The sequence below is a fragment of the Pleurodeles waltl genome, chromosome 8 (assembly GCF_031143425.1).
Source record: "Pleurodeles waltl isolate 20211129_DDA chromosome 8, aPleWal1.hap1.20221129, whole genome shotgun sequence".
Lineage (NCBI taxonomy): Eukaryota > Metazoa > Chordata > Amphibia > Caudata > Salamandridae > Pleurodeles > Pleurodeles waltl.
Window position 1 is genome coordinate 1,542,177,987 of NC_090447.1, and position 26,614 is coordinate 1,542,204,600.

A 26,614-nucleotide genomic window follows, 5' to 3' on the forward strand; every position below is an offset into this window, starting at 1 on the left:
GGCCCAGGAGGGACCAGGAGGTCGCAAATTGGACCTGCAGAGAGAGGGGACGTCGAGCAAGACAAAGAGCCCTCACTGAAGCAGGTAGCACCCGGAGAAGTGCCAGAAACAGGCACTACGAGGATGCGTGAAACGGTGCTCGCCGAAGTTGCACAAAGGAGTCCCACGTCGCCGGAGACCAACTTAGAAAGTCGTGCAATGCAGGTTAGAGTGCCGTGGACCCAGGCTTGGCTGTGCACACAGGATTTCCGCCGGAAGTGCACAGGGGCCGGAGAAGCTTGCAAAGTCGCGGTTCCCAGCAATGCAGCCCAGCGAGGTGAGGCAAGGACTTACCTCCACCAAACTTGGGCTGAAGAGTCACTGGACTGTGGGGGTCACTTGGACGGTGTCGCTGGATTCGAGGGACCTCGCTCGTCGTGCTGAGAGGAGACCCAAGGGACCGGAGATGCAGCTTTTTGGTGCCTGCGGTTGCAGGGGGAAGATTCCGTCGACCCACGGGAGATTTCTTCGGAGCTTCTGGTGCAGAGAGGAGGCAGGCTACCCCCACAGCATGCACAAGCAGGAAAACAGTCGAGAAGGCGGCAGGATCAGCGTTACAGAGTTGCAGTAGTCGTCTTTGCTACTATGTTGCAGGTTTGCAGGCTTCCAGCGCGGTCAGCGGTCGATTCCTTATCAGAAGGTGAAGAGGGAGATGCAGAGGAACTCGGCTGAGCTCATGCATTCGTTATCTAAAGTTTCCCCAGAGACAGAGACCCTAAATAGCCAGAAAAGAGGGTTTGGCTACCTAGGAGAGAGGAAAGGCTACTAACACCTGAAGGAGCCTATCACAAGGAGTCTCTGACGTCACCTGGTGGCACTGGCCACTCAGAGCAGTCCAGTGTGCCAGCAGCACCTCTGTTTCCAAGATGGCAGAGGTCTGGAGCACACTGGAGGAGCTCTGGACACCTCCCAGGGGAGGTGCAGGTCAGGGGAGTGGTCACTCCCCTTTCCTTTGTCCAGTTTCGCGCCAGAGCAGGGGCTAAGGGGTCCCTGAACCGGTGTAGACTGGCTTATGCAGAATTGGGCACCTCTGTGCCCAACAAAGCATTTCCAGAGGCTGGGGGAGGCTACTCCTCCCCTGCCTTCACACCATTTTCCAAAGGGAGAGGGTGTCACACCCTCTCTCAGAGGAAGTTCTTTGTTCTGCCATCCTGGGCCAGGCCTGGCTGGACCCCAGGAGGGCAGCTGCCTGTCTGAGGGGTTGGCAGCAGCAGCAGCTGCAGAGAAACCCCAGGAAGGGCAGTCTGGCAGTACCAGGGTCTGTGCTACAGACCACTGGGATCATGGAATTGTACCAACAATGCCAGGATGGCATAGAGGGGGCAATTCCATGATCATAGACATGTTACATGGCCATATTCGGAGTTACCATGGTGAAGCTACATATAGGTAGTGACCTATATGTAGTGCACGCGTGTAATGGTGTCCCCGCACTCACAAAGTTCAGTGAATTGGCTCTGAACAATGTGGGGGCACCTTGGCTAGTGCCAGGGTGCCCTCACACTAAGTAACTTTGCACCTAACCTTTACCAGGTAAAGGTTAGACATATAGGTGACTTATAAGTTACTTAAGTGCAGTGTAAAATGGCTGTGAAATAACGTGGACGTTATTTCACTCAGGCTGCAGTGGCAGGCCTGTGTAAGAATTGTCAGAGCTCCCTATGGGTGGCAAAAGGAATGCTGCAGCCCATAGGGATCTCCTGGAACCCCAATACCCTGGGTACCTCAGTACCATATACTAGGGAATTATAAGGGTGTTCCAGTAAGCCAATGTAAATTGGTAAAAATGGTCACTAGCCTGTTAGTGACAATTTGAAAGTAATGAGAGAGCATAACCACTGAGGTTCTGGTTAGCAGAGCCTCAGTGAGACAGTTAGGCACCACACAGGGAACATATACATGCACACTTATGAGCACTGGGGCCCTGTGTGACAGGGTCCCAGTGACACATACATATAGGCCACAAACCTATGAGCACTGGGGTCCTGACCAGCAGGATCCCAGTGACACATACCAACCATACTGAAAACATGGTGTTTTCACTATGAGCACTGAGGCCTGGCTATCAGGATCCCAGTGAGACAGTGAAAACAGTGACAAACACCCTGACATACACTCACAAACAGGCCAAAAGTGGGGGTAACAAGGCTAGAAAGAGGCTACCTTCTCACACAACCCCCCCCCAAACGAAGGACAATAAGGCTAACCTTGGCCAGTTGAGACTTTATTGTCTAAGTGGTGATAAGTAGAGAGTAGCTCTGCAATAGACTGGTTACTCCCTTTATCATCCACTATATGGTTACTTCCCTGTGGGGATGTAAACCACCCTGTTTGAAGTTTTTTAGCTAAGCAACAATGTGAAGATGTATTTTCAGAGTTTCTATCAGTAAGTTTTAGTTTAGAGCAGTGGGAATTGTCCACTGAACCTATTTGTAGTGATGGAAATGTCAGACAGGGATGCTGTCTCAGAAAAGCCATAGCTGGGCAAAAACTTTGTCCATCTGGCTGGAGGAGAGAACAGGGATGCTGTTTCTCTTGAGTTGGAGCAGGGCAGGAATGCTGTCCTATGAGCTCCACACTAGGGCAGGGATGCTGTCCTAAGTGTTGTGAGGTAGTGCAGGGTTTCTGCACTAAAGTTTCTCTGGGAGGGTTGGAGGGATGCTCCATGTTAACTAAAATGGTGCTGTTTTTCTCACCAATGTTAGTTATCCCACAGAGAGGTACTTCCACCTCAGGGAGTCCAGCTTTGCCAGCTGATGATTCCCTTGGAACAGGTGCCACCCCAGGAGAGGTTTCTCCCACCACAGGAATAGTATCCTGAATGGTAGGGTGGTTAGGGGATACTGTGATACCCTTTTTACCTGTTGATGGAGAGGGATCCTGAGTTTTCAGGCCTTCTCTCCTTTGCTTTTTCATTTCACTTGAAATGAGAGGGAACAATTCCTCAGGGATGCCCAGCATTGCTGCATGGGCATAAAACTCTACATCAGCCCAACCTGAGGCCTCTAGGTCATTACCTAAGAGACCGTCTACAGGTAAGCTAGGTGATACCACCACCTGCTTAGGGCCAGTAACTCCACCCCAACTAAACTGAATTATAGCTAAGGGAAGAAACTTAGTGGAGTTATGGACATCAATAATCTTATACTGTTGTCCAATGATGTGTTGTTCAGGAGGCACTAGGTTTTCAGTCACCAAAGTGAAACTGGCACCTGTGTCCCTGTAGGCCAAGGCCTCAACACCATTTATTGAAACTGTCTGCCTGTACTTATCCATTGTAAGGGGACAAGCAGCCAGTGTGGCAAGGCCAATGCCACTAGGTGTGACAGAAACTGTCTTGGGACTGATGACATCAGTTTCCACTATGGACCCATAAGTGAACCCAACTACACCCTTTGCTTGACTGTTGCCAGCAGTCCCACCACTAGTACCACTACTGCTAGGGGCACTAGAGCTTGATGTATTAGTGGTGGTAGGCTCAGGGGGTTTACCTGGACAGGACTTATCCCCTGGCCTATGGCCTCTATTTTTACACACAAAGCACCAAGGCTTTTTAATGTGTGCAGGTTGGGAAGAAGAGGAAGAATTTGTTTTATCCCCACCCTCTGAAGAGTGTTTAAGATTTGAAGTGGGATCTTTGGTTTTACCCTTATCCCCATGCTTATCTTGAGATTTTTCACCATCTTTCTTCTTATTGCCATCTTTGTCACCCCCTGTATGAACTTTTCTGTTCACCCTTGTTCTGACCCATTTGTCTGCCTTCTTTCCCAATTCTTGGGGAGAGGTCAGATCAGAGTCTACCAGGTACTGGTGCAACAAATCAGACACACAATTATTAAGTATATGCTCTCTCAGGATAGTGTTATACAGGCTTTCATAATCAGTAACTTTACTGCCATGTAACCACCCCTCCAAGGCCTTCACTGAATGGTCAATGAAATCAACCCAGTCTTGTGAAGACTCCTTTTTGGTCTCTCTGAACTTTATCCTGTACTGTTCAGTGGTTAAGCCATAACCATCCAGGAGTGCATTCTTAAGAACTGTAAAATTATTGGCATCACTTTCTTTCACAGTAAGGAGTCTATCCCTACCCTTTCCACTAAATGATAGCCATAGGATAGCAGCCCACTGCTTTTGAGGGACATCCTGTACAGCACAGGCCCTCTCAAGTGCAGCAAACCACTTGTTAATGTCATCCCCCTCCTTATAAGGGGGAACTATCTTGTGCAGATTCCTGGAATCATGCTCTTTTGCAGGATGACTATGGGGAATACTGCTGCTGCCACCATGGGTATCTAAACCCAACTTCTGTCTTTCCTTCTCTACTTCTAAAGACTGTCTATCCAAATCCAGCTGTTGCTTCTTGAGCTTCAGTCTGGTCTGTTCCACTCTCAATCTATTGAGCTCCCTTTCTAACAATCTGTCATCAGTGTGGGTGGGAGGGACATTTCTAGATACAGAGGTATGATGGGAATGAACAGAAGGAGACCTGTCCCTTACAGAGGGCACCCTAACAGCTTGGCTACCAGTATAATGTGAGAGCACACCATTAGTATGGTGTGATTCAACCTCTGTACCAACTATGCTAGACTGTCTAGTAATGGGCAGGCTGAGAAGTTTCTTTCCTGAACCTTTTCCTGGGGGAGTCCCTGGATCAGATTGAGAACCATTAGCTACTTTTTCTACAGATTGGGCACTTATGGCCTTATCCTGTACTCTAAGCATATTAATTAACAGTTCTAAGGAAGGATTCTTCCCTACACTCAAACCTCTCTCTATGCAGAGACTCCTTGCTCCTTTCCAGCTAAGGTGATCATATGCAAGTTTGGACAGTTCAACATTTTGGCCTGTGCCAGACATTTTTAGAGAGAGTTAAAGTGAAAGAGAAAAAAGTTTTCAGAACTTTTTGGAAAGACAGAAAAAAACTTTTTAAACTTTTAAGAACTTTTTGAAAGTTTTAGAAGTACTTTTCAGCACTTAGAAAAGAGTGCAAAGAGGAAATGCAAAACTTTTTGGCTATGTGTATATACACTGACCTTGTTTTGTATATTTTTCTCTTATGAAAAGTACAATGACAAGAGTGGTAAGTAGTCTCAAGCACTTATCCCACCACTGCACAACCAATGTAGGAGGCTGGACTGGCTTGTAGTGAGTACCAAGGGGTACTTGCACCTTGCACCAGGCCCAGTTATCCCTTATTAGTGTATAGGGTGTCTAGCAGCTTAGGCTGATAGATAATGGTAGCTTAGCAAAGCAGCTCAGGCTGAACTAGGAGACGTGTGAAGCTACTACAGTACCACTTAGTGTCATATGCACAATATCACAAGAAAACACAATACACAGTTATACTAAAAATAAAGGTACTTTATTTTTATGACAATATGCCAAAGTATCTCAGAGTGTACCCTCAGTGAGAGGATAGGAAATATACACAAGATATATATACACAATAGCAAAAATATGCAGTATAGTCTTAGAAAACAGTGCAAACAATGTATAGTTACAGTAGGATGCAATGGGGAAACATAGGGATAGGGGCAACACAAACCATATACTCCAGAAGTGGAATGCGAACCACGAATGGACCCCAAACCTATGTGACCTTGTAGAGGGTCGCTGGGACTATTAGGAAATAGTGAGAGTTAGAAAAATAACCCTCCCCAAGACCCTGAAAAGTGAGTGCAAAGTGCACCAAAGTTCCCCTAAGGACAAAATAGTCGTGTTAGAGGGAGAATGCAAGGAAAACACAAATCAGCAATGCAACAACGATGGATTCCTGTCTGAAGGTACCTGTGGAACAAGGGGACCAAGTCCAAAAGTCACAAGCAGCTCGGAGATGGGCAGATGCCCAAGAAATGCCAGCAGTTGGTGCAAAGAAGCTCTTACTAGGCTGAAGAACTGTGAATACTGCAGGAACGACAAGGGCTAGAGACTTCCCCTTTGGAGGATGGATCCCCCACGCCTTGGAGAGTCGTGCAGAAGTGTTTTCCCGCCGGATGGACGCCAACAAGCCTTGCTACACGCAAATCGTGCGTTTGGCGTTTTTGGACGCTGCTGGGGCCCAGGAGGGACCAGGAGGTCGCAAATTGGACCTGCAGAGAGAGGGGACGTCGAGCAAGACAAAGAGCCCTCACTGAAGCAGGTAGCACCCGGAGAAGTGCCAGAAACAGGCACTACGAGGATGCGTGAAACGGTGCTCGCCGAAGTTGCACAAAGGAGTCCCACGTCGCCGGAGACCAACTTAGAAAGTCGTGCAATGCAGGTTAGAGTGCCGTGGACCCAGGCTTGGCTGTGCACACAGGATTTCCGCCGGAAATGCACAGGGGCCGGAGAAGCTTGCAAAGTCGCGGTTCCCAGCAATGCAGCCCAGCGAGGTGAGGCAAGGACTTACCTCCACCAAACTTGGGCTGAAGAGTCACTGGACTGTGGGGGTCACTTGGACGGTGTCGCTGGATTCGAGGGACCTCGCTCGTCGTGCTGAGAGGAGACCCAAGGGACCGGAGATGCAGCTTTTTGGTGCCTGCGGTTGCAGGGGGAAGATTCCGTCGACCCACGGGAGATTTCTTCGGAGCTTCTGGTGCAGAGAGGAGGCAGGCTACCCCCACAGCATGCACAAGCAGGAAAACAGTCGAGAAGGCGGCAGGATCAGCGTTACAGAGTTGCAGTAGTCGTCTTTGCTACTATGTTGCAGGTTTGCAGGCTTCCAGCGTGGTCAGCGGTCGATTCCTTATCAGAAGGTGAAGAGGGAGATGCAGAGGAACTCGGCTGAGCTCATGCATTCGTTATCTAAAGTTTCCCCAGAGACAGAGACCCTAAATAGCCAGAAAAGAGGGTTTGGCTACCTAGGAGAGAGGAAAGGCTACTAACACCTGAAGGAGCCTATCACAAGGAGTCTCTGACGTCACCTGGTGGCACTGGCCACTCAGAGCAGTCCAGTGTGCCAGCAGCACCTCTGTTTCCAAGATGGCAGAGGTCTGGAGCACACTGGAGGAGCTCTGGACACCTCCCAGGGGAGGTGCAGGTCAGGGGAGTGGTCACTCCCCTTTCCTTTGTCCAGTTTCGCGCCAGAGCAGGGGCTAAGGGGTCCCTGAACCGGTGTAGACTGGCTTATGCAGAATTGGGCACCTCTGTGCCCAACAAAGCATTTCCAGAGGCTGGGGGAGGCTACTCCTCCCCTGCCTTCACACCATTTTCCAAAGGGAGAGGGTGTCACACCCTCTCTCAGAGGAAGTTCTTTGTTCTGCCATCCTGGGCCAGGCCTGGCTGGACCCCAGGAGGGCAGCTGCCTGTCTGAGGGGTTGGCAGCAGCAGCAGCTGCAGAGAAACCCCAGGAAGGGCAGTCTGGCAGTACCAGGGTCTGTGCTACAGACCACTGGGATCATGGAATTGTACCAACAATGCCAGGATGGCATAGAGGGGGCAATTCCATGATCATAGACATGTTACATGGCCATATTCGGAGTTACCATGGTGAAGCTACATATAGGTAGTGACCTATATGTAGTGCACGCGTGTAATGGTGTCCCCGCACTCACAAAGTTCAGTGAATTGGCTCTGAACAATGTGGGGGCACCTTGGCTAGTGCCAGGGTGCCCTCACACTAAGTAACTTTGCACCTAACCTTTACCAGGTAAAGGTTAGACATATAGGTGACTTATAAGTTACTTAAGTGCAGTGTAAAATGGCTGTGAAATAACGTGGACGTTATTTCACTCAGGCTGCAGTGGCAGGCCTGTGTAAGAATTGTCAGAGCTCCCTATGGGTGGCAAAAGGAATGCTGCAGCCCATAGGGATCTCCTGGAACCCCAATACCCTGGGTACCTCAGTACCATATACTAGGGAATTATAAGGGTGTTCCAGTAAGCCAATGTAAATTGGTAAAAATGGTCACTAGCCTGTTAGTGACAATTTGAAAGTAATGAGAGAGCATAACCACTGAGGTTCTGGTTAGCAGAGCCTCAGTGAGACAGTTAGGCACCACACAGGGAACATATACATGCACACTTATGAGCACTGGGGCCCTGTGTGACAGGGTCCCAGTGACACATACATATAGGCCACAAACCTATGAGCACTGGGGTCCTGACCAGCAGGATCCCAGTGACACATACCAACCATACTGAAAACATGGTGTTTTCACTATGAGCACTGAGGCCTGGCTATCAGGATCCCAGTGAGACAGTGAAAACAGTGACAAACACCCTGACATACACTCACGAACAGGCCAAAAGTGGGGGTAACAAGGCTAGAAAGAGGCTACCTTCTCACAATAACTAACCACCATTTTGCTTTTGGCACCTTTGCAATCAACAACTTCACTTCACCGGTGATAAATGCACGAAGACAAGGAAAGCTACATTCATTCACACATACGGCTTTGTAGGGTTATTATATGAGGACTCTGCTGCCTGTCTCAGACATGCATGTGCCTCTGTGTGTGTGTGTGTGCATACATGTTTGTGCGTACGTGTGTGTGCATGCGTGTGTGTGTGCATTTGTGCGTGTGTGTGGTGGTTGTATTCTTACTTGAACAGTTCTTGATTTACTGCAATAGCTTGCTTTCAGCAGCAGATCAGAGGGAGTGACACGTCCATGGAGGCTCTGTAACCCCAAGGATTGTGGAGCCCTCTCTCAATGGCTGGTGAAGTGCTCCTTGAAGTCTCTTGATGCTTTCTGAACTCCCACCACTGTTCCCTGAATCCAGCAAAGGCTCCTTTGTATCCCAGTTGTTTGTTTTGGTCAGTGGCAAGAGCAGACCAGGGGCTATGTAGGAATTGCAGTGACTCCTGCTAGTCGCTGATTTACTGCACTGCCCGCTATCACCACAATGATGAACACACCACTGTTTCCAAGAGATAGATACCTGCACTCCACATCCCCCACATCCCCCACATCCCAACAAAAATGTTCTCTTAAACCTGGTTGGAAAAAGACATTGGCTAATGGAGAATAAACACAAAATTGGTTATGCAAAATATATAACACACTACAAGTGCTTCGGTTATCATTGTGGACACTTTTTAGAGTCCTAACTCGATTGCAGAGATCCCCAAAAATATGGATAGTCAGCTCACCCACTTATTGTTGTGGCATGCTTCATCATTTGTGACCTATCCACACTAAGGTAGGTAGAAAGGACCTTGGTGAACTCAGCCTCCATGGACGAGTATAGAAAATACTCAATTAGGATTCAGAAAGTACCACAGCACTAAAACAGCACTCATCAGGGCCCCCAATAACATTAGAACGATTCTGGACCATGGAGAAACAATAGCTCTCATCCTCCTCGACCTCTAGCAGCCTTCAAGACTGTCTCCCACAGCAACCTCATCAGAAGGCTCCACAAGATTGGCATACAAGGATCCCCTCTCAAATGGATCTGTTTCTTCCTCACGGAGAGAACCCACAGGGTAAGGCTACCACCCTTCACATCATAGACCAAGAAAATGATACCCAGAGTCCCACAGGGATCATCCCTCATCCCACCACCCTTTTCAACATATACATGACACCGCTCGCCAACATCATCCATACACAAGACATCACCATATTCTCCTACGCCGATGACACCCAACTCAACCACTCCCTGACGCACAAGGCAAACACCACCAAAACCAACTTCACCAACTGCATGATTGAATGGAAACCAACTGCCTGGAGATTAATTCTGACAAGACAGAAGTACTGTTTTTAGGCAACAAGACATCCCCATGAGTCTCCACCTGGAGGCTGATGGAGCTAGAGCCAATACTCACGCCCACAGACCATACAAGACATCTAGAGATCCTCCAAGATGACAAGCTCAACATGACAGCTCAAGTCAGCACAGTGTGCACCTCCTGCTTCCACATCCTACAGGTGCTGCGAAAGATCTTCAAGTGGTTGCCTCAGAACACCAGACTAACCACCATGGAGACAGTCATCACCAGCAGACTGGACTATGGCAACACCCTCTACACTACAATCTCCAAGCAGCTTCTACACAGACCTCAGACCACCTAGAACACCGCTGCAAGTCTCATATTTGACCTCTCACGCTGCACCCACATCCTTCAGGATTCTTCACTGGCTCCCAATTCGTAAGTGCAGTCAATTCAAACTTCTCACGCACACATACAAAATTCTACACAACACACAGTTAGATTAACTGAACAGCTGCATGCACTGTCACCAACCTACCAGACTCCTACTCTCTGTCTCACTCACACACGTTCCCCGCATCCCCAAAATCAAAAGTGGAGGTCGCTCATTTTCTTAGATTGCGCCCAAGACATGGAGCAACCTGTCTCTACACATCAGTGCCTCCTCCTCACTTCTAGAGTCCCACCAGAAGTTGAAGATGTGGCTCTTCTTATGGGGCCACACACGTAGACACCTGCCGAGCGCTGTGATGCCCTGTCAGGTGATTAGTGCACTATACACATTATTATAACTTGAGTGATGTGTAATTTGGAAAATACTATTTGCTGTTGGCCCATAAGGGCAAGAAGGAAGGCCGAAGCAGGTTATAAGTGTGTGGGTGGTTCATTAATTCTCATCTAACATCCACGTGTTACACTTTTTAATCATATCAGGGATCCTTCGTTAATATAGTGGTATTTCCCTAAGGAGTATACCCCCACACAGATTTCTATTATGTGACCCCATCATTTGTTTTCATTTATTTTTGGGGGTGAGGGAGAAGCTAACCCTGTCCATGTGATGAGACTCCAACAGGCAGATAGGTAGCGAAGGGCTTTGTGTTTTTGAAGGGTTAGTGCATTCTCATAACATGGGTATTTTAGGCTTGTCCACTTGGTAAGCCAAGATATTAATTGGAACAGAAAATACCAATATGAACGTCTTTTAAATACCCAATCCCAGCCCTCAGTGACTTTCCCCTCTCAGTGAAAGGGTCTCCAGCAGTTGGGATCACTAGTCTACCTTTGATGACCTTGCTTAGACCTGAATTATCAAACCTGAAGTCTGGGTCCCTTAGCAATCCTGCCTTCTAGCCACGTTTAATCTGTGGCTCTCGCTGTCATTCCACACTGCGAGATATTACCTCCTTACTCACGGCTGATCTAGATCACGAGGCTCTCAGTAGTTACGCTACTTCCCAAGTTTTCTAAAAGTAGCTCTCTGGCTCCCTTGGAACACCGGCCCTTGATTGAGCCCAGGCAGGTTTCTGCGCTAGTCATAGAGCTGTTCTGCTGGACACTTGTGACGGGCAAAGAAGCACAAGTCACCTTAACCTCCCACAGGTTTGCTGCTCATGGATCTCTCCACTGCCTTTGATATAATCATTACTCCATCTTGATCTTCCTTATTGCTGGGAAGGACTTTCTGGGACAGCCCTGGAGTAGTTTAAGTAATGTAACTGTGGGCAGACAGGCAGCGTCTATTTGATCCACAGACATTCCCATCAGCTGTGGGGATGTTCGATATTCGCCCCAATCTGTCTAATATTTATGTGCAGCCGGCCCACAAAGTAAGCAGTCCTTTTGGCTCCAAGGCACAGTTGCTACTGCGGCTCTCAGACAGACCTTTGGTGGATGCCTCATTGCAGTTCAGGAGTGGAAGTCCCTGAATTCTCTAAAGCTAAATAGGAATACGATGCAGATTCTTACGACTGGCCAAGATCAGTCTTTGCCAAGGTAGGCTGTAGCCTTCATCTTTGGGCAATCTCATGCCCATACACTCCAAAACCAGAGAGTCCGATATGACCAGGATATCTCCTTAGATCTCCATACAAGGTATTCTGGTCCTGCTCCTCCAGGCATTAAGGACGGTACAGCCTGCCCTTCCATAAGGAAGATAAGCTCCGATAGTCAGCGCTGTGATTCTGGCTCACTTAAACTACAGAAATCATATCTACTTGGGTCGGATGGAAGTTCTGCTGGAGGAAACCTCAGAGAATTCAGTACACGGCGGTCAGGCTGTCTGTGGGCTTCGTAAATACGACCATGTCTCTGTGGGGGACAGCTGCCATCACTGGCTCCCGTTCTCTGGTTCGTGCTCTAGGCCTTTCATTGGACTTAGCCAAAGTTCCTTTGCAACTGGAGCTCCTCATACCTTCTCTGACATCTGCTTGAAGCTGGTTCTCCATTTCTAATCAAATCCGTTGCTGATGCAGCACAGTCTTCCGGGTGCGAGCTCCGGCGTTCTGGAATGAGATCCCCCGCCACCTGCAACCGCTCGCTGCCTACTCTTCTTTCAGGAGACTTCACCTCCTAACTCTCTATCTGGTGTCTTTACATTGTCTGCATGATGATTGTGTCTCCATCCTAGCTCCATGAGGCTCTGGGGTCACAGTCTTGGCTCTGTAAATAATTAAATATTTGATATGGCTACACATAGATAAAAGTAAGAATAAAGAGACTTCCCCTAAAGTAGCATCGAGGGAGGCCAATAGACATTTGATTAAACTATAGAGGCACAGAAAGTCCAAAGGGGAGTCCTAGTCCAATCCCACCCTTGGCAGTGAGTGGTCTCTGCGGATATACCCATGTGCTGCCAGATTGTGCAAAGTAGGACCTTGTGCACAGGTAACAGAGCACGTAGAATCTGGAAAAGGAGACACAGGCCGACGCAGACTAGCAGGAAGTCCTCTCTGTGGAAGAATTCATAGAGGGAACAGAGTGGAGCAAGGAGGACAGGGATCTGGAGCACAGTAGGGTGGGCCTAGGGATCAGAGTGAGAGGGAGCCGAGGGAGCTGGAGACCTATTGAATGGGTCCAGTAGTTAAAGTGCGAGGGATCTCAGGGAGTCGGAGTTCTCCAGCACTTTCATAGATTCATATGTTAGAATAATTCCCCATTGTCAGACTTGGAACCCCCGTGTTTTTCAACAGCAGTACATTTAACATACCATCAGCACATACTCAACCTATAGCATACCATAGTAGACCAACAGGCATCTTTTGCAACCCATAATCATCTTTATATCACCCAAACATCAGCCAATTATAATGCTGTACTCCCAGGAGTCAGTGTATAGTTGGTTGAGTCCAGAAATGAGAGTGTGAAGGATTCCAGTGAGTTGAAAGTCATTTGAATGGATCCAGTAATCAAGGTGTGAGGGATCTCAGGGAGTTAAAGGTTAGTTGCCTGGATCCAGAGATCATAGTACGAGGGATCTCGGGAGGCTGAAGGGCAGTTGCATGGATCCAGAGATCTTGGTACAACGGATCTTGGGAGGTTGGAGGGCAGTTGCATGCATCCAGAGATTGTAGTACAACGGATCGTGGGAGGTTGGAGAGCAGTTGCATGGATCCAGAGATTGTAGTACGAGGGATCTTTGGAGGTCGGAGGGCAGTTGCATGGATCCAGAAATCGTAGTGCGGGGGATCGCAGGAGGTTGGAGGGCAGTTGCATGGATCCAGAAATCGTAGTACGAGGATCTCAGGAGTTTGAAGGGCAGTTGCATGGATCCAGAGATCGCGGTATGAGGGAGCTCAGGAGGTTGGAGGTCAGTTGCATGGATCCAGAGACCATAGTGCAAGGGATCTCAGGAGGTTGGAGGGCAGTTGCTCAGGTCTAAAGATCGTAGTACGAAGGATCTCAGGGAGTTGGAGTATAGCTGGATGGGTTCAGGAATGAAGGATTCTAGTGAGTTGAAAATCATATGGATGGATCCAGGGATCAGGAGTGAAAGGGACTCGTCCTCTAGTACTGGTTAGAATTTTGCTCCATTTTACCCTCACATTTCTGGTAACAGTTGTACATTTTCCTCTTTGTCAGGTGTGCAGGCCATTACCATTCTCCGTCCCTTTCCCGAAACATCTCGCTGGATGATGAGGAAGGAAATCGACAATATTGTTCCTCCAAATCTGCTTTCGAGATCCTGGGAGACCTTCCCTCCGGCAGAGGTAGCGACTTAACTACAAATTGTTAGTGGGATCATGTTCATAAAATAATGGCAGCAGAGATGCTTCCTCATTGGTTGGAAGGTCTATGGCCGAAATCCTCTTCCTAGGGTGGTGGATGGTCAACTCACACGTTGATTGGCCAGAAACCAAAACTTTTTATGATGTTTCACATGGTTCCTTCTTTGTAGATCCTACTAATGAGACGATACCTCTCAAATTAGCACTTTAATACATTGTAAAAAGTTGCTACAGTCAAGGTGTGACAGTAAGGGAATGTCTGTGATATCATTCTAAAAGAGTTCCCTTCTCAGTGGCGTTAGTCTTTCAAACATGGAACCCTGTGACTTGCAGCCTGCTCTAAGGTCAGGTTATAGCTAAAATGACCAGTAATCTTTGGCTACTAAATCCCAATTTTTCATGATTTTTTAACTAATTTGAAAATGTCTTTTAGTGCTTCAACAATAGCAAATATCACAGTATAAACGTTTGTTTGGCAGATGTCCCACTTCCGGCGAACTGTAAATCAGCCTTAATGTTTGAAAGCGTCTCTGAGGTAGTGCACTGTACGACCTTGTCCCGCAGTAAAGAATGCTGCAGGTAATGACTGTCAACTCATCGGTATCTGTGCTTCTTTTCTGCAGAGGAAGACACCTGGCCCTCCATTTGGCACTAAGATCTGGAAGGGCCTGTCTATTGGATCCATGATGGCGCCTCGTGCCCGCGTGCCTGTACTCAAGTGTCCCAACGTGCTCCTAGTCCGTCAACTGATTCGTTACGATGCCCTAAATGACCAGGTCAGGCGGCGGCTGCAGCTCTCTCTCAAGGTAATGTGCCCACGTTTTATATCAGGCATGGTCGAGCCAAGTGCAGGGGAGAGGGTGCGGCTGACAATTCAAACTCCTGGATGTCAAACTTAGGGCGTGATTTAGATATTGGCACACAGGGTTACTCTGTCACAACAGTGACGGATATCCCATCCACCGAAATATAAATCCCATTGTGGGATTTAGATTTTGGTAGATGGGGATTTAGATTTTGGCAGACAGGATGTCCGTTAACATTGTGACAGAGTAACCTGTCCGCCCTGATCTAAATCAGGCCGTAAGTTCAGGAAGTCCGGACTACAAAGTAACCACCTTCCCTCTGGCAGAGGAGAACAGACAACTTGCTTCCCACTTCTCTGTCGGAGGGAATGACAGAAAGTCTAGAGTCCATGATGCATACCAGGCTGAGAGTTCAGACTACCCGCATTCCACTGGTGCTTGAAGTGTGGGTACGGGGGTGCTGAAGCACCCCCCAAACTGTTGTGTGTTCAAAGACAGAGGCAGGTGCCAGGCTATGTCATCTGACAAACTGCTACTGATTCCTTTATGGTGGAAATTGGTTTAATTTCCTTTCTCAGACAGCATTAGAGGATTCTGTAAAGTGAAGTGTTTGACAATCTTGCTAGGGTACAGGGAGTAGGAAAGGCTTTAGGATGTAAATTCTTTCTTGTAGACAACAAAATGTAAATGAACTGTATACATTTATCAGCAGTTAGGAAGCACAAATGAAGCACATGTTTGTAATTCTAAAGTGTGATAGAAACAGAGATTTTCATAGGATAAAGACACTTCTCTCGCTGATATACAAATGATGAATATTTGCTGAACCCCAGTTTCCACACATTATTGTTTATGTGCTATCAGTATAACTATGTTTTTCTACAAATGTAGTGGTCACTTCAATGGTAAATGAGAGTGCCACACCACACCATGCTTTTGTGACCTACTCATGAGACTGCGCCCCAAAATGCACCACCTGCTGCACACCACACCCTTACCTCTCTGAGAATTGTTGCAGTTCCACTGCTGGTCGCCACCCCCCACCGATCCAAGGTTTCAATCAATCAATCAATCAATGCATTTGTAGAGCGCGCTACTCATCCGTTAGGGTCTCAAGGTGCTTGAGGAGGGGAGGGCGGCTACTGCTCGAACAGCCAGGTCTTGAGGAGTCTCCTGAAGGTCAGTAGGTCCTTGGTCTGCCGTAGGTGGATGGGGAGGGTGTACCAGGTCTTGGCCGTGAGCTAGGAGAAAGATCTGCAGCCGGTTGTTGTCCTGTGAATTCTGTATCCGTTGCAGTCTTTTCTGGAGAGCTGCTGTGGTTCCTGCGTAGAGAGTGTTGCCGTAGTTCAGTCTGCTGCTGATGAGGGCCTGGGTGACCGTCCTTCTGGTTTTGGGAGGGATCCACCTGTAGATTTTGCAGAGCATGTGGAGTGTGTTGAAGCAGGAGGATGAGACGGCGTTGACTTGTTGGGTCATGGAGAGCGATGAGTCAAGGATGAAACCCAGGTTGCGGGCGCGGTTGGTGGGCGTTGGTGCGGCTCCCAGCATGGACGGCCACCAGGAGGTGTCCCAAGCGGAGGGGGTGGGGCCGAGGAGGAGGACCTCTGTCTTATCTGAGTTTAGTTTTAGCCGACTGTTCTTCAGTTGGCGACGGCCTTCATACCCTCATGGGGGTTGGTTTTGGCTGTGGTGGGGTCCTTGGTGAGGGAGAGGATCAGCTGGGGGTCATCGGTGTAAGAGATGATGTTGAGGTTGTGAGATCGGACGATTTTGGCAAGCGGTGCCATGTAGACGTTGAAGAGTGTCAGGCTGAGGGAGGAGCCCTGTGGTACGCCGCAGATGGTTTTGGTGACTTCAGATAGGAATGGAGGGAGGCGGAATTTCTGTGTTCTGTCGGAGAGGAAAGAGGTGATCCAGTCCAGGGCCTTGTCGCGGATCCCTGCGTCGTGGAGGTGTGTGCGCAGGGTGTGGTGGCAGACGGTGTCAAAGGTGGCCGAGAGGTCCAGGAGGATGAGGGCTGCGGTTTTGCCTTTGTCTAGGAGGGTCCGGATCTCGTCGGTGGCAGCAATGAGGGTGGTTTTGGTGCTGTGATTGCTACGAAAGCCAGATTGGGATGGGTCCAGAGTGTTGTTTTCCTCCAAGTGGTGGGACAGTTGCCTATTGTCGATTTTCTCAAGAACCTTTGCCTGGAATGGAAGCAGGGAGATGGGCGGGTAGTTTTTGAGCTCCTTAGGGTCCGCCTGGGGTTTCTTGAGTAAGGCGTTGATCTCAGCGTGCTTCCAGCTTTCCGGTAAGGTGGCGGTCTCGAAGGAGCTATTGATTATCATCCGGAGTTGGGGGGGCAATGATGGAGCTCGCTGTGTTGTAGATGTAGTGCAGGCAGGGGTCAGATAGAGAGCTGGAATAAATGGTGTTCATTCCTTTGATGGTGTCATCGTCGTTGACATGTGTCCAGGAGAGCAGTAGGTTGGTGTGGTTGGGGGACGATGAGTCAGAATGTTGGTGGCTGCTGGTGGGGTCTTGTGTGAGAAGGTAGCCTCTTTCTAGCCTTGTTACCCCCACTTTTGGCCTGTTTGTGAGTGTATGTCAGGGTGTTTGTCACTGTTTTCACTGTCTCACTGGGATCCTGATAGCCAGGCCTCAGTGCTCATAGTGAAAACACCATGTTTTCAGTATGGTTGTTATGTGTCAGTGCTCATAGGTTTGTGGCCTATATGTATGTGTCACTGGGACCCTGTCACACAGGGCCCCAGTGCTCATAGGTGTGCATGTATATGTTCCCTGTGTGGTGCCTAACTGTCTCACTGAGGCTCTGCTAACCAGAACCTCAGTGGTTATGCTCTCTCATTACTTTCAAATTGTCACTGACAGGCTAGTGACCATTTTTACCAATTTACATTGGCTTACTGGAACACCCTTATAATTCCCTAGTATATGGTACTGAGGTACCCAGGGTATTGGGGTTCCAGGAGATCCCTATGGGCTGCAGCATTTCTTTTGCCACCCATAGGGAGCTCTGACAATTCTTACACAGGCCTGCCACTGCAGCCTGAGTGAAATAACGTCCACGTTATTTCACAGCCATTTTACACTGCACTTAAGTAACTTATAAGTCACCTATATGTCTAACCTTTACCTGGTAAAGGTTAGGTGCAAAGTTACTTAGTGTGAGGGCACCCTGGCACTAGCCAAGGTGCCCCCACATTGTTCAGAGCCAATTCACTGAACTTTGTGAGTGCGGGGACACCATTACACGCGTGCCCTACATATAGGTCACTACCTATATGTAGCTTCACCATGGTAACTCCGAATATGGCCATGTAACATGTCTATGATCATGGAATTGCCCCCTCTATGCCATCCTGGCATTGTTGGTACAATTCCATGATCCCAGTGGTCTGTAGCACAGACCCTGGTACTGCCAGACTGCCCTTCCTGGGGTTTCACTGCAGCTGCTGCTGCTGCCAACCCCTCAGACAGGCAGCTGCCCTCCTGGGGTCCAGCCAGGCCTGGCCCAGGATGGCAGAACAAAGAACTTCCTCTGAGAGAGGGTGTGACACCCTCTCCCTTTGGAAAATGGTGTGAAGGCAGGGGAGGAGTAGCCTCCCCCCAGCCTCTGGAAATGCTTTGTTGGGCACAGATGTGCCCAATTCTGCATAAGCCAGTCTACACCGGTTCAGGGACCCCTTAGCCCCTGCTCTGGCGCGAAACTGGACAAAGGAAAGGGGAGTGACCACTCCCCTGACCTGCACCTCCCCTGGGAGGTGTCCAGAGCTCCTCCAGTGTGCTCCAGACCTCTGCCATCTTGGAAACAGAGGTGCTGCTGGCACACTGGACTGCTCTGAGTGGCCAGTGCCACCAGGTGACGTCAGAGACTCCTGCTGATAGGCTCCTTCAGGTGTTAGTAGCCTTTCCTCTCTCCTAGGTAGCCAAACCCTCTTTTCTGGCTATTTAGGGTCTCTGTCTCTGGGGAAACTTTAGATAACGAATGCATGAGCTCAGCCGAGTTCCTCTGCATCTCCCTCTTCACCTTCTGATAAGGAATCGACCGCTGACCGCGCTGGAAGCCTGCAAACCTGCAACATAGTAGCAAAGACGACTACTGCAACTCTGTAACGCTGATCCTGCCGCCTTCTCGACTGTTTTCCTGCTTGTGCATGCTGTGGGGGTAGTCTGCCTCCTCTCTGCACCAGAAGCTCCGAAGAAATCTCCCGTGGGTCGACGGAATCTTCCCCCTGCAACCGCAGGCACCAAAAAGCTGCATTACCGGTCCCTTGGGTCTCCTCTCAGCACGACGAGCGAGGTCCCTCGAATCCAGCGACACCGTCCAAGTGACTCCCACAGTCCAGTGACTCTTCAGCCCAAGTTTGGTGAAGGTAAGTCCTTGCCTCACCTCGCTGGGCTGCATTGCTGGGAACCGCGACTTTGCAAGCTACTCCGGCCCCTGTGCACTTCCGGCGGAAATCCTTCGTGCACAGCCAAGCCTGGGTCCACGGCACTCTAACCTGCATTGCACGACTTTCTAAGTTGGTCTCCGGTGACGTGGGACTCCTTTGTGCAACTTCGGCGAGCACCGTTTCACGCATCCTCGTAGTGCCCGTTTCTGGCACTTCTCCGGGTGCTACCTGCTTCAGTGAGGGCTCTTTGTCTTGCACGACGTCCCCTCTCTCTGCAGGTCCAATTTGCGACCTCCTGGTCCCTCCTGGGCCCCAGCAGCGTCCAAAAACGCCAAACGCACGATTTGCGTGTAGCAAGGCTTGTTGGCGTCCATCCGGCGGGAAAACACTTCTGCACGACTCTCCAAGGCGTGGGGGATCCATCCTCCAAAGGGGAAGTCTCTAGCCCTTGTCGTTCCTGCAGTATTCACAGTTCTTCAGCCTAGTAAGAGCTTCTTTGCACCCACCGCTGGCATTTCTTGGGCATCTGCCCATCTCCGAGCTGCTTGTGACTTTTGGACTTGGTCCCCTTGTTCCACAGGTACCCTCAGTCAGGAATCCATCGTTGTGCATTGCTGATTTGTGTTTTCCTTGCATTTTCCCTCTAACACGACTATTTTGTCCTTAGGGGAACTTTGGTGCACTTTGCACTCACTTTTCAGGGTCTTGGGGAGGGTTATTTTTCTAACTCTCACTATTTTCTAATAGTCCCAGCGACCCTCTACAAGGTCACATAGGTTTGGGGTCCATTCGTGGTTCACATTCCACTTTTGGAGTATATGGTTTGTGTTGCCCCTATCCCTATGTTTCCCCATTGCATCCTATTGTAACTATACATTGTTTGCACTGTTTTCTAAGACTATACTGCATATTTTTGCTATTGTGTATATATATCTTGTGTATATTTCCTATCCTCTCACTGAGGGTACACTCTAAGATACTTTGGCATATTGTCATAAAAATAAAGTACCTTTATTTTTAGTATAACTGTGTATTGTGTTTTCTTATGATATTGTGCATATGACACTAGGTGGTACTGTAGTAGCTTCACACGTCTCCTAGTTCAGCCTAAGCTGCTCTGCTAAGCTACCATTATCTATCAGCCTAAGCTGCTAGACACCCTATACACTAATAAGGGATAACTGGGCCTGGTGCAAGGTGCAAGTACCCCTTGGTACTCACTACAAGCCAGTCCAGCCTCCTACATTGGTTGTGCAGTGGTGGGATAAGTGCTTTGAGACTACTTACCACTCTTGTCATTGTACTTTTCATAAGAGAAAAATATACAAAACAAGGTCAGTGTATATACACATAGCCAAAAAGTTTTGCATTTCCTCTTTTCACTCTTTTCTAAGTGCTGAAAAGTACTTCTAAACTTTCAAAAAGTTCTTAAAAGTTTAAAAAGTTTTTTCTGTCTTTCCAAAAAGTTCTGAAAACTTTTTTCTCTTTGTCTATCACTTTAACTCTCTCTAAAAATGTCTGGCACAGGCCAAAAAGTTGAACTGTCCAAACTTGCATATGATCACCTTAGCTGGAAAGGAGCAAGGAGTCTCTGCATAGAGAGAGGTTTGAGTGTAGGGAAGAATCCTTCCTTAGAACTGTTAATTAATATGCTTAGAGTACAAGATAAGGCCATAAGTGCCCAATCTGTAGAAAAAGTAGCTAATGGTTCTCAATCTGATCCAGGGACTCCCCCAGGAAAAGGTTCAGGAAAGAAACTTCTCAGCCTGCCCATTACTAGACAGTCTAGCATAGTTGGTACAGAGGTTGAATCACACCATACTGATGGTGTGCTCTCACATTATACTGGTAGCCAAGCTGTTAGGGTGCCCTTTGTAAGGGACAGGTCTCCTTCTGTTCATTCCCATCATACCTCTGTATCTAGAAATGTCCCTCCCACCCACCCTGATGACAGATTGTTAGAAAGGGAGCTCAATAGATTGAGAGTGGAACAAACCAGACTGAAGCTCAAGAAGCAACAGCTGGATTTGGATAGACAGTCTTTAGAAATAGAGAGGGAAAGACAGAAGTTGGGTTTAGATACCCATGGTGGCAGCAGCAGTATTCCCCATAGTCATCCTGCAAAAGAGCATGATTCCAGGAATCTGCATAAGATAGTTCCCCCTTATAAGGAGGGGGATGACATTAACAAGTGGTTTGCTGCACTTGAGAGGGCCTGTGTTGTACAGGATGTCCCTCAAAGGCAGTGGGCTGCTATCCTATGGCTATCATTTAGTGGAAAAGGTAGGGATAGGCTCCTTACAGTGAAAGAAAATGATGCCAATAATTTTACAGTTCTTAAGAATGCACTCCTGGATGGTTATGGCTTAACCACTGAACAGTACAGGATAAAGTTCAGAGAGACCAAAAAGGAGTCTTCACAAGACTGGGTTGATTTCATTGACCATTCAGTGAAGGCCTTGGAGGGGTGGTTACATGGCAGTAAAGTTACTGATTATGAAAGCCTGTATAACACAATCCTGAGAGAGCATATACTTAATAATTGTGTGTCTGATTTGTTGCACCAGTACCTGGTAGACTCTGATCTGACCTCTCCCCAAGAATTGGGAAAGAAGGCAGACAAATGGGTCAGAACAAGGGTGAACAGAAAAGTTCAGACAGGGGGTGACAAAGATGGCAATAAGAAGAAAGATGGTGAAAAATCTCAAGATAAGCATGGGGATAAGGGTAAAACCAAAGATCCCACTTCAAATCTTAAACACTCTTCAGAGGGTGGGGATAAAACAAATTCTTCCTCTTCTTCCCAACCTGCACACTTTAAAAATCCTTGGTGCTTTGTGTGTAAAAACAGAGGCCATAGGCCAGGGGATAAGTCCTGTCCAGGTAAACCCCCTGAGCCTACCACCACTAATACATCAAGCTCTAGTGCCCCTAGCAGTAGTGGTACTAGTGGTGGGACTGCTGGCAACAGTCAAGCAAAGGGTGTAGTTGGGTTCACTTATGGGTCCATAGTGGAAACTGATGTAATCAGTCCCAAGACAGTTTCTGTCACACCTAGTGGCACTGGCCTTGCCACACTGGCTGCTTGTCCCCTTACAATGGATAAGTACAGGCAGACAGTTTCAATAAATGGTGTTGAGGCCTTGGCCTACAGGGACACAGGTGCCAGTTTCACTTTGGTGACTGAAAACCTAGTGCCTCCTGAACAACACATCATTGGACAACAGTATAAGATTATTGATGTCCATAACTCCACTAAGTTTCTTCCCTTAGCTATAATTCAGTTTAGTTGGGGTGGAGTTACTGGCCCTAAGCAGGTGGTGGTATCACCTAGCTTACCTGTAGACTGTCTCTTAGGTAATGACCTAGAGGCCTCAGGTTGGGCTGATGTAGAGTTTTATGCCCATGCAGCCATGCTGGGCATCCCTGAGGAATTGTTCCCTCTCATTTCTACTGAAATGAAAAAGCAAAGGAGAGAAGGCCTGAAAACTCAGGATCCCTCTCCATCAACAGGTAAAAAGGGTATCACAGTATCCCCTAACCACCCTACCATTCAGGATACTATTCCTGTGGTGGGAGAAACCTCTCCTGGGGTGGCACCTGTTCCAAGGGAATCATCAGCTGGCAAAGCTGGACTCCCTGAGGTGGAAGTACCTCTCTGTGGGATAACTAACATTGGTGAGAAAAACAGCACCATTTTAGTTAACATGGAGCATCCCTCCAACCCTCCCAGAGAAACTTTAGTGCAGAAACCCTGCACTACCTCACAACACTTAGGACAGCATCCCTGCCCTAGTGTGGAGCTCATAGGACACCATCCCTGCCCTGCTCCAACTCAAGAGAAACAGCATCCCTGTTCTCTCTTCCAGCCAGATGGACAAAGTTTTTGCCCAGCTATGGCTTTTCTGAGACAGCATCCCTGTCTGGCATTTCCATCACTACAAATAGGTTCAGTGGACAATTCCCACTGCTCTAAACTAAAACTTACTGATAGAAACTCTGAAAATACATCTTCACATTGTTGCTTAGCTAAAAAACTTCAAACAGGGTGGTTTACATCCCCACAGGGAAGTAACCATATAGTGGATGATAAAGGGAGTAACCAGTCTATTGCAGAGCTACTCTCTACTTATCACCACTTAGACAATAAAGTCTCAACTGGCCAAGGTTAGCCTTATTGTCCTTCGTTTGGGGGGGGGTTGTGTGAGAAGGTAGCCTCTTTCTAGCCTTGTTACCCCCACTTTTGGCCTGTTTGTGAGTGTATGTCAGGGTGTTTGTCACTGTTTTCACTGTCTCACTGGGATCCTGATAGCCAGGCCTCAGTGCTCATAGTGAAAACACCATGTTTTCAGTATGGTTGTTATGTGTCAGTGCTCATAGGTTTGTGGCCTATATGTATGTGTCACTGGGACCCTGTCACACAGGGCCCCAGTGCTCATAGGTGTGCATGTATATGTTCCCTGTGTGGTGCCTAACTGTCTCACTGAGGCTCTGCTAACCAGAACCTCAGTGGTTATGCTCTCTCATTACTTTCAAATTGTCACTGACAGGCTAGTGACCATTTTTACCAATTTACATTGGCTTACTGGAACACCCTTATAATTCCCTAGTATATGGTACTGAGGTACCCAGGGTATTGGGGTTCCAGGAGATCCCTATGGGCTGCAGCATTTCTTTTGCCACCCATAGGGAGCTCTGACAATTCTTACACAGGCCTGCCACTGCAGCCTGAGTGAAATAACGTCCACGTTATTTCACAGCCATTTTACACTGCACTTAAGTAACTTATAAGTCACCTATATGTCTAACCTTTACCTGGTAAAGGTTAGGTGCAAAAATACTTAGTGTGAGGGCACCCTGGCACTAGCCAAGGTGCCCCCACATTGTTCAGAGCCAATTCACTGAACTTTGTGAGTGCGGGGACACCATTACACGCGTGCCCTACATATAGGTCACTACCTATATGTAGCTTCACCATGGTAACTCCGAATATGGCCATGTAACATGTCTATGATCATGGAATTGCCCCCTCTATGCCATCCTGGCATTGTTGGTACAATTCCATGATCCCAGTGGTCTGTAGCACAGACCCTGGTACTGCCAGACTGCCCTTCCTGGGGTTTCACTGCAGCTGCTGCTGCTGCCAACCCCTCAGACAGGCAGCTGCCCTCCTGGGGTCCAGCCAGGCCTGGCCCAGGATGGCAGAACAAAGAACTTCCTCTGAGAGAGGGTGTGACACCCTCTCCCTTTGGAAAATGGTGTGAAGGCAGGGGAGGAGTAGCCTCCCCCAGCCTCTGGAAATGCTTTGTTGGGCACAGATGTGCCCAATTCTGCATAAGCCAGTCTACACCGGTTCAGGGACCCCTTAGCCCCTGCTCTGGCGCGAAACTGGACAAAGGAAAGGGGAGTGACCACTCCCCTGACCTGCACCTCCCCTGGGAGGTGTCCAGAGCTCCTCCAGTGTGCTCCAGACCTCTGCCATCTTGGAAACAGAGGTGCTGCTGGCACACTGGACTGCTCTGAGTGGCCAGTGCCACCAGGTGACGTCAGAGACTCCTGCTGATAGGCTCCTTCAGGTGTTAGTAGCCTTTCCTCTCTCCTAGGTAGCCAAACCCTCTTTTCTGGCTATTTAGGGTCTCTGTCTCTGGGGAAACTTTAGATAACGAATGCATGAGCTCAGCCGAGTTCCTCTGCATCTCCCTCTTCACCTTCTGATAAGGAATCGACCGCTGACCGCGCTGGAAGCCTGCAAACCTGCAACATAGTAGCAAAGACGACTACTGCAACTCTGTAACGCTGATCCTGCCGCCTTCTCGACTGTTTTCCTGCTTGTGCATGCTGTGGGGGTAGTCTGCCTCCTCTCTGCACCAGAAGCTCCGAAGAAATCTCCCGTGGGTCGACGGAATCTTCCCCCTGCAACCGCAGGCACCAAAAAGCTGCATTACCGGTCCCTTGGGTCTCCTCTCAGCACGACGAGCGAGGTCCCTCGAATCCAGCGACACCGTCCAAGTGACTCCCACAGTCCAGTGACTCTTCAGCCCAAGTTTGGTGAAGGTAAGTCCTTGCCTCACCTCGCTGGGCTGCATTGCTGGGAACCGCGACTTTGCAAGCTACTCCGGCCCCTGTGCACTTCCGGCGGAAATCCTTCGTGCACAGCCAAGCCTGGGTCCACGGCACTCTAACCTGCATTGCACGACTTTCTAAGTTGGTCTCCGGTGACGTGGGACTCCTTTGTGCAACTTCGGCGAGCACCGTTTCACGCATCCTCGTAGTGCCCGTTTCTGGCACTTCTCCGGGTGCTACCTGCTTCAGTGAGGGCTCTTTGTCTTGCACGACGTCCCCTCTCTCTGCAGGTCCAATTTGCGACCTCCTGGTCCCTCCTGGGCCCCAGCAGCGTCCAAAAACGCCAAACGCACGATTTGCGTGTAGCAAGGCTTGTTGGCGTCCATCCGGCGGGAAAACACTTCTGCACGACTCTCCAAGGCGTGGGGGATCCATCCTCCAAAGGGGAAGTCTCTAGCCCTTGTCGTTCCTGCAGTATTCACAGTTCTTCAGCCTAGTAAGAGCTTCTTTGCACCCACCGCTGGCATTTCTTGGGCATCTGCCCATCTCCGAGCTGCTTGTGACTTTTGGACTTGGTCCCCTTGTTCCACAGGTACCCTCAGTCAGGAATCCATCGTTGTGCATTGCTGATTTGTGTTTTCCTTGCATTTTCCCTCTAACACGACTATTTTGTCCTTAGGGGAACTTTGGTGCACTTTGCACTCACTTTTCAGGGTCTTGGGGAGGGTTATTTTTCTAACTCTCACTATTTTCTAATAGTCCCAGCGACCCTCTACAAGGTCACATAGGTTTGGGGTCCATTCGTGGTTCACATTCCACTTTTGGAGTATATGGTTTGTGTTGCCCCTATCCCTATGTTTCCCCATTGCATCCTATTGTAACTATACATTGTTTGCACTGTTTTCTAAGACTATACTGCATATTTTTGCTATTGTGTATATATATCTTGTGTATATTTCCTATCCTCTCACTGAGGGTACACTCTAAGATACTTTGGCATATTGTCATAAAAATAAAGTACCTTTATTTTTAGTATAACTGTGTATTGTGTTTTCTTATGATATTGTGCATATGACACTAGGTGGTACTGTAGTAGCTTCACACGTCTCCTAGTTCAGCCTAAGCTGCTCTGCTAAGCTACCATTATCTATCAGCCTAAGCTGCTAGACACCCTATACACTAATAAGGGATAACTGGGCCTGGTGCAAGGTGCAAGTACCCCTTGGTACTCACTACAAGCCAGTCCAGCCTCCTACATCTTGTTGTTGAAGCTGTCGTGGCTGTCTGTGATCTTGCAGTGAAAGAAGGTGGCGGGGGTGGCAGAGGTCTTGCGAAGGTGGGATGTTGTTGGTGCCGGAGCTGGGGTTGGAGAGTTCCTTCACGATGTTGAAGAGCTCTTTGGTGTTGTGCGTGTTGTTGTCTATACGTTCCTTGAAGGAGGA

At 48.6% G+C, this 26,614-nt stretch overlaps 1 protein-coding gene across 5 annotated transcripts in view; it reads left to right on the forward strand.

The window, feature by feature from the left end:
* The window catches only part of SPAG17 (sperm associated antigen 17), a 720,739-nt gene that overhangs the window by 505,399 nt on the left and 188,726 nt on the right, over positions 1-26,614 (forward strand). For all 5 annotated transcript variants that reach the window (XM_069203004.1, XM_069203006.1, XM_069203008.1 and 2 more), the window contains 2 exons: positions 13,761-13,888; positions 14,530-14,712. In XM_069203004.1, the coding sequence (XP_069059105.1) occupies positions 13,761-13,888; positions 14,530-14,712 (311 nt within the window). The remainder of the gene's footprint in view (positions 1-13,760; positions 13,889-14,529; positions 14,713-26,614) is intronic.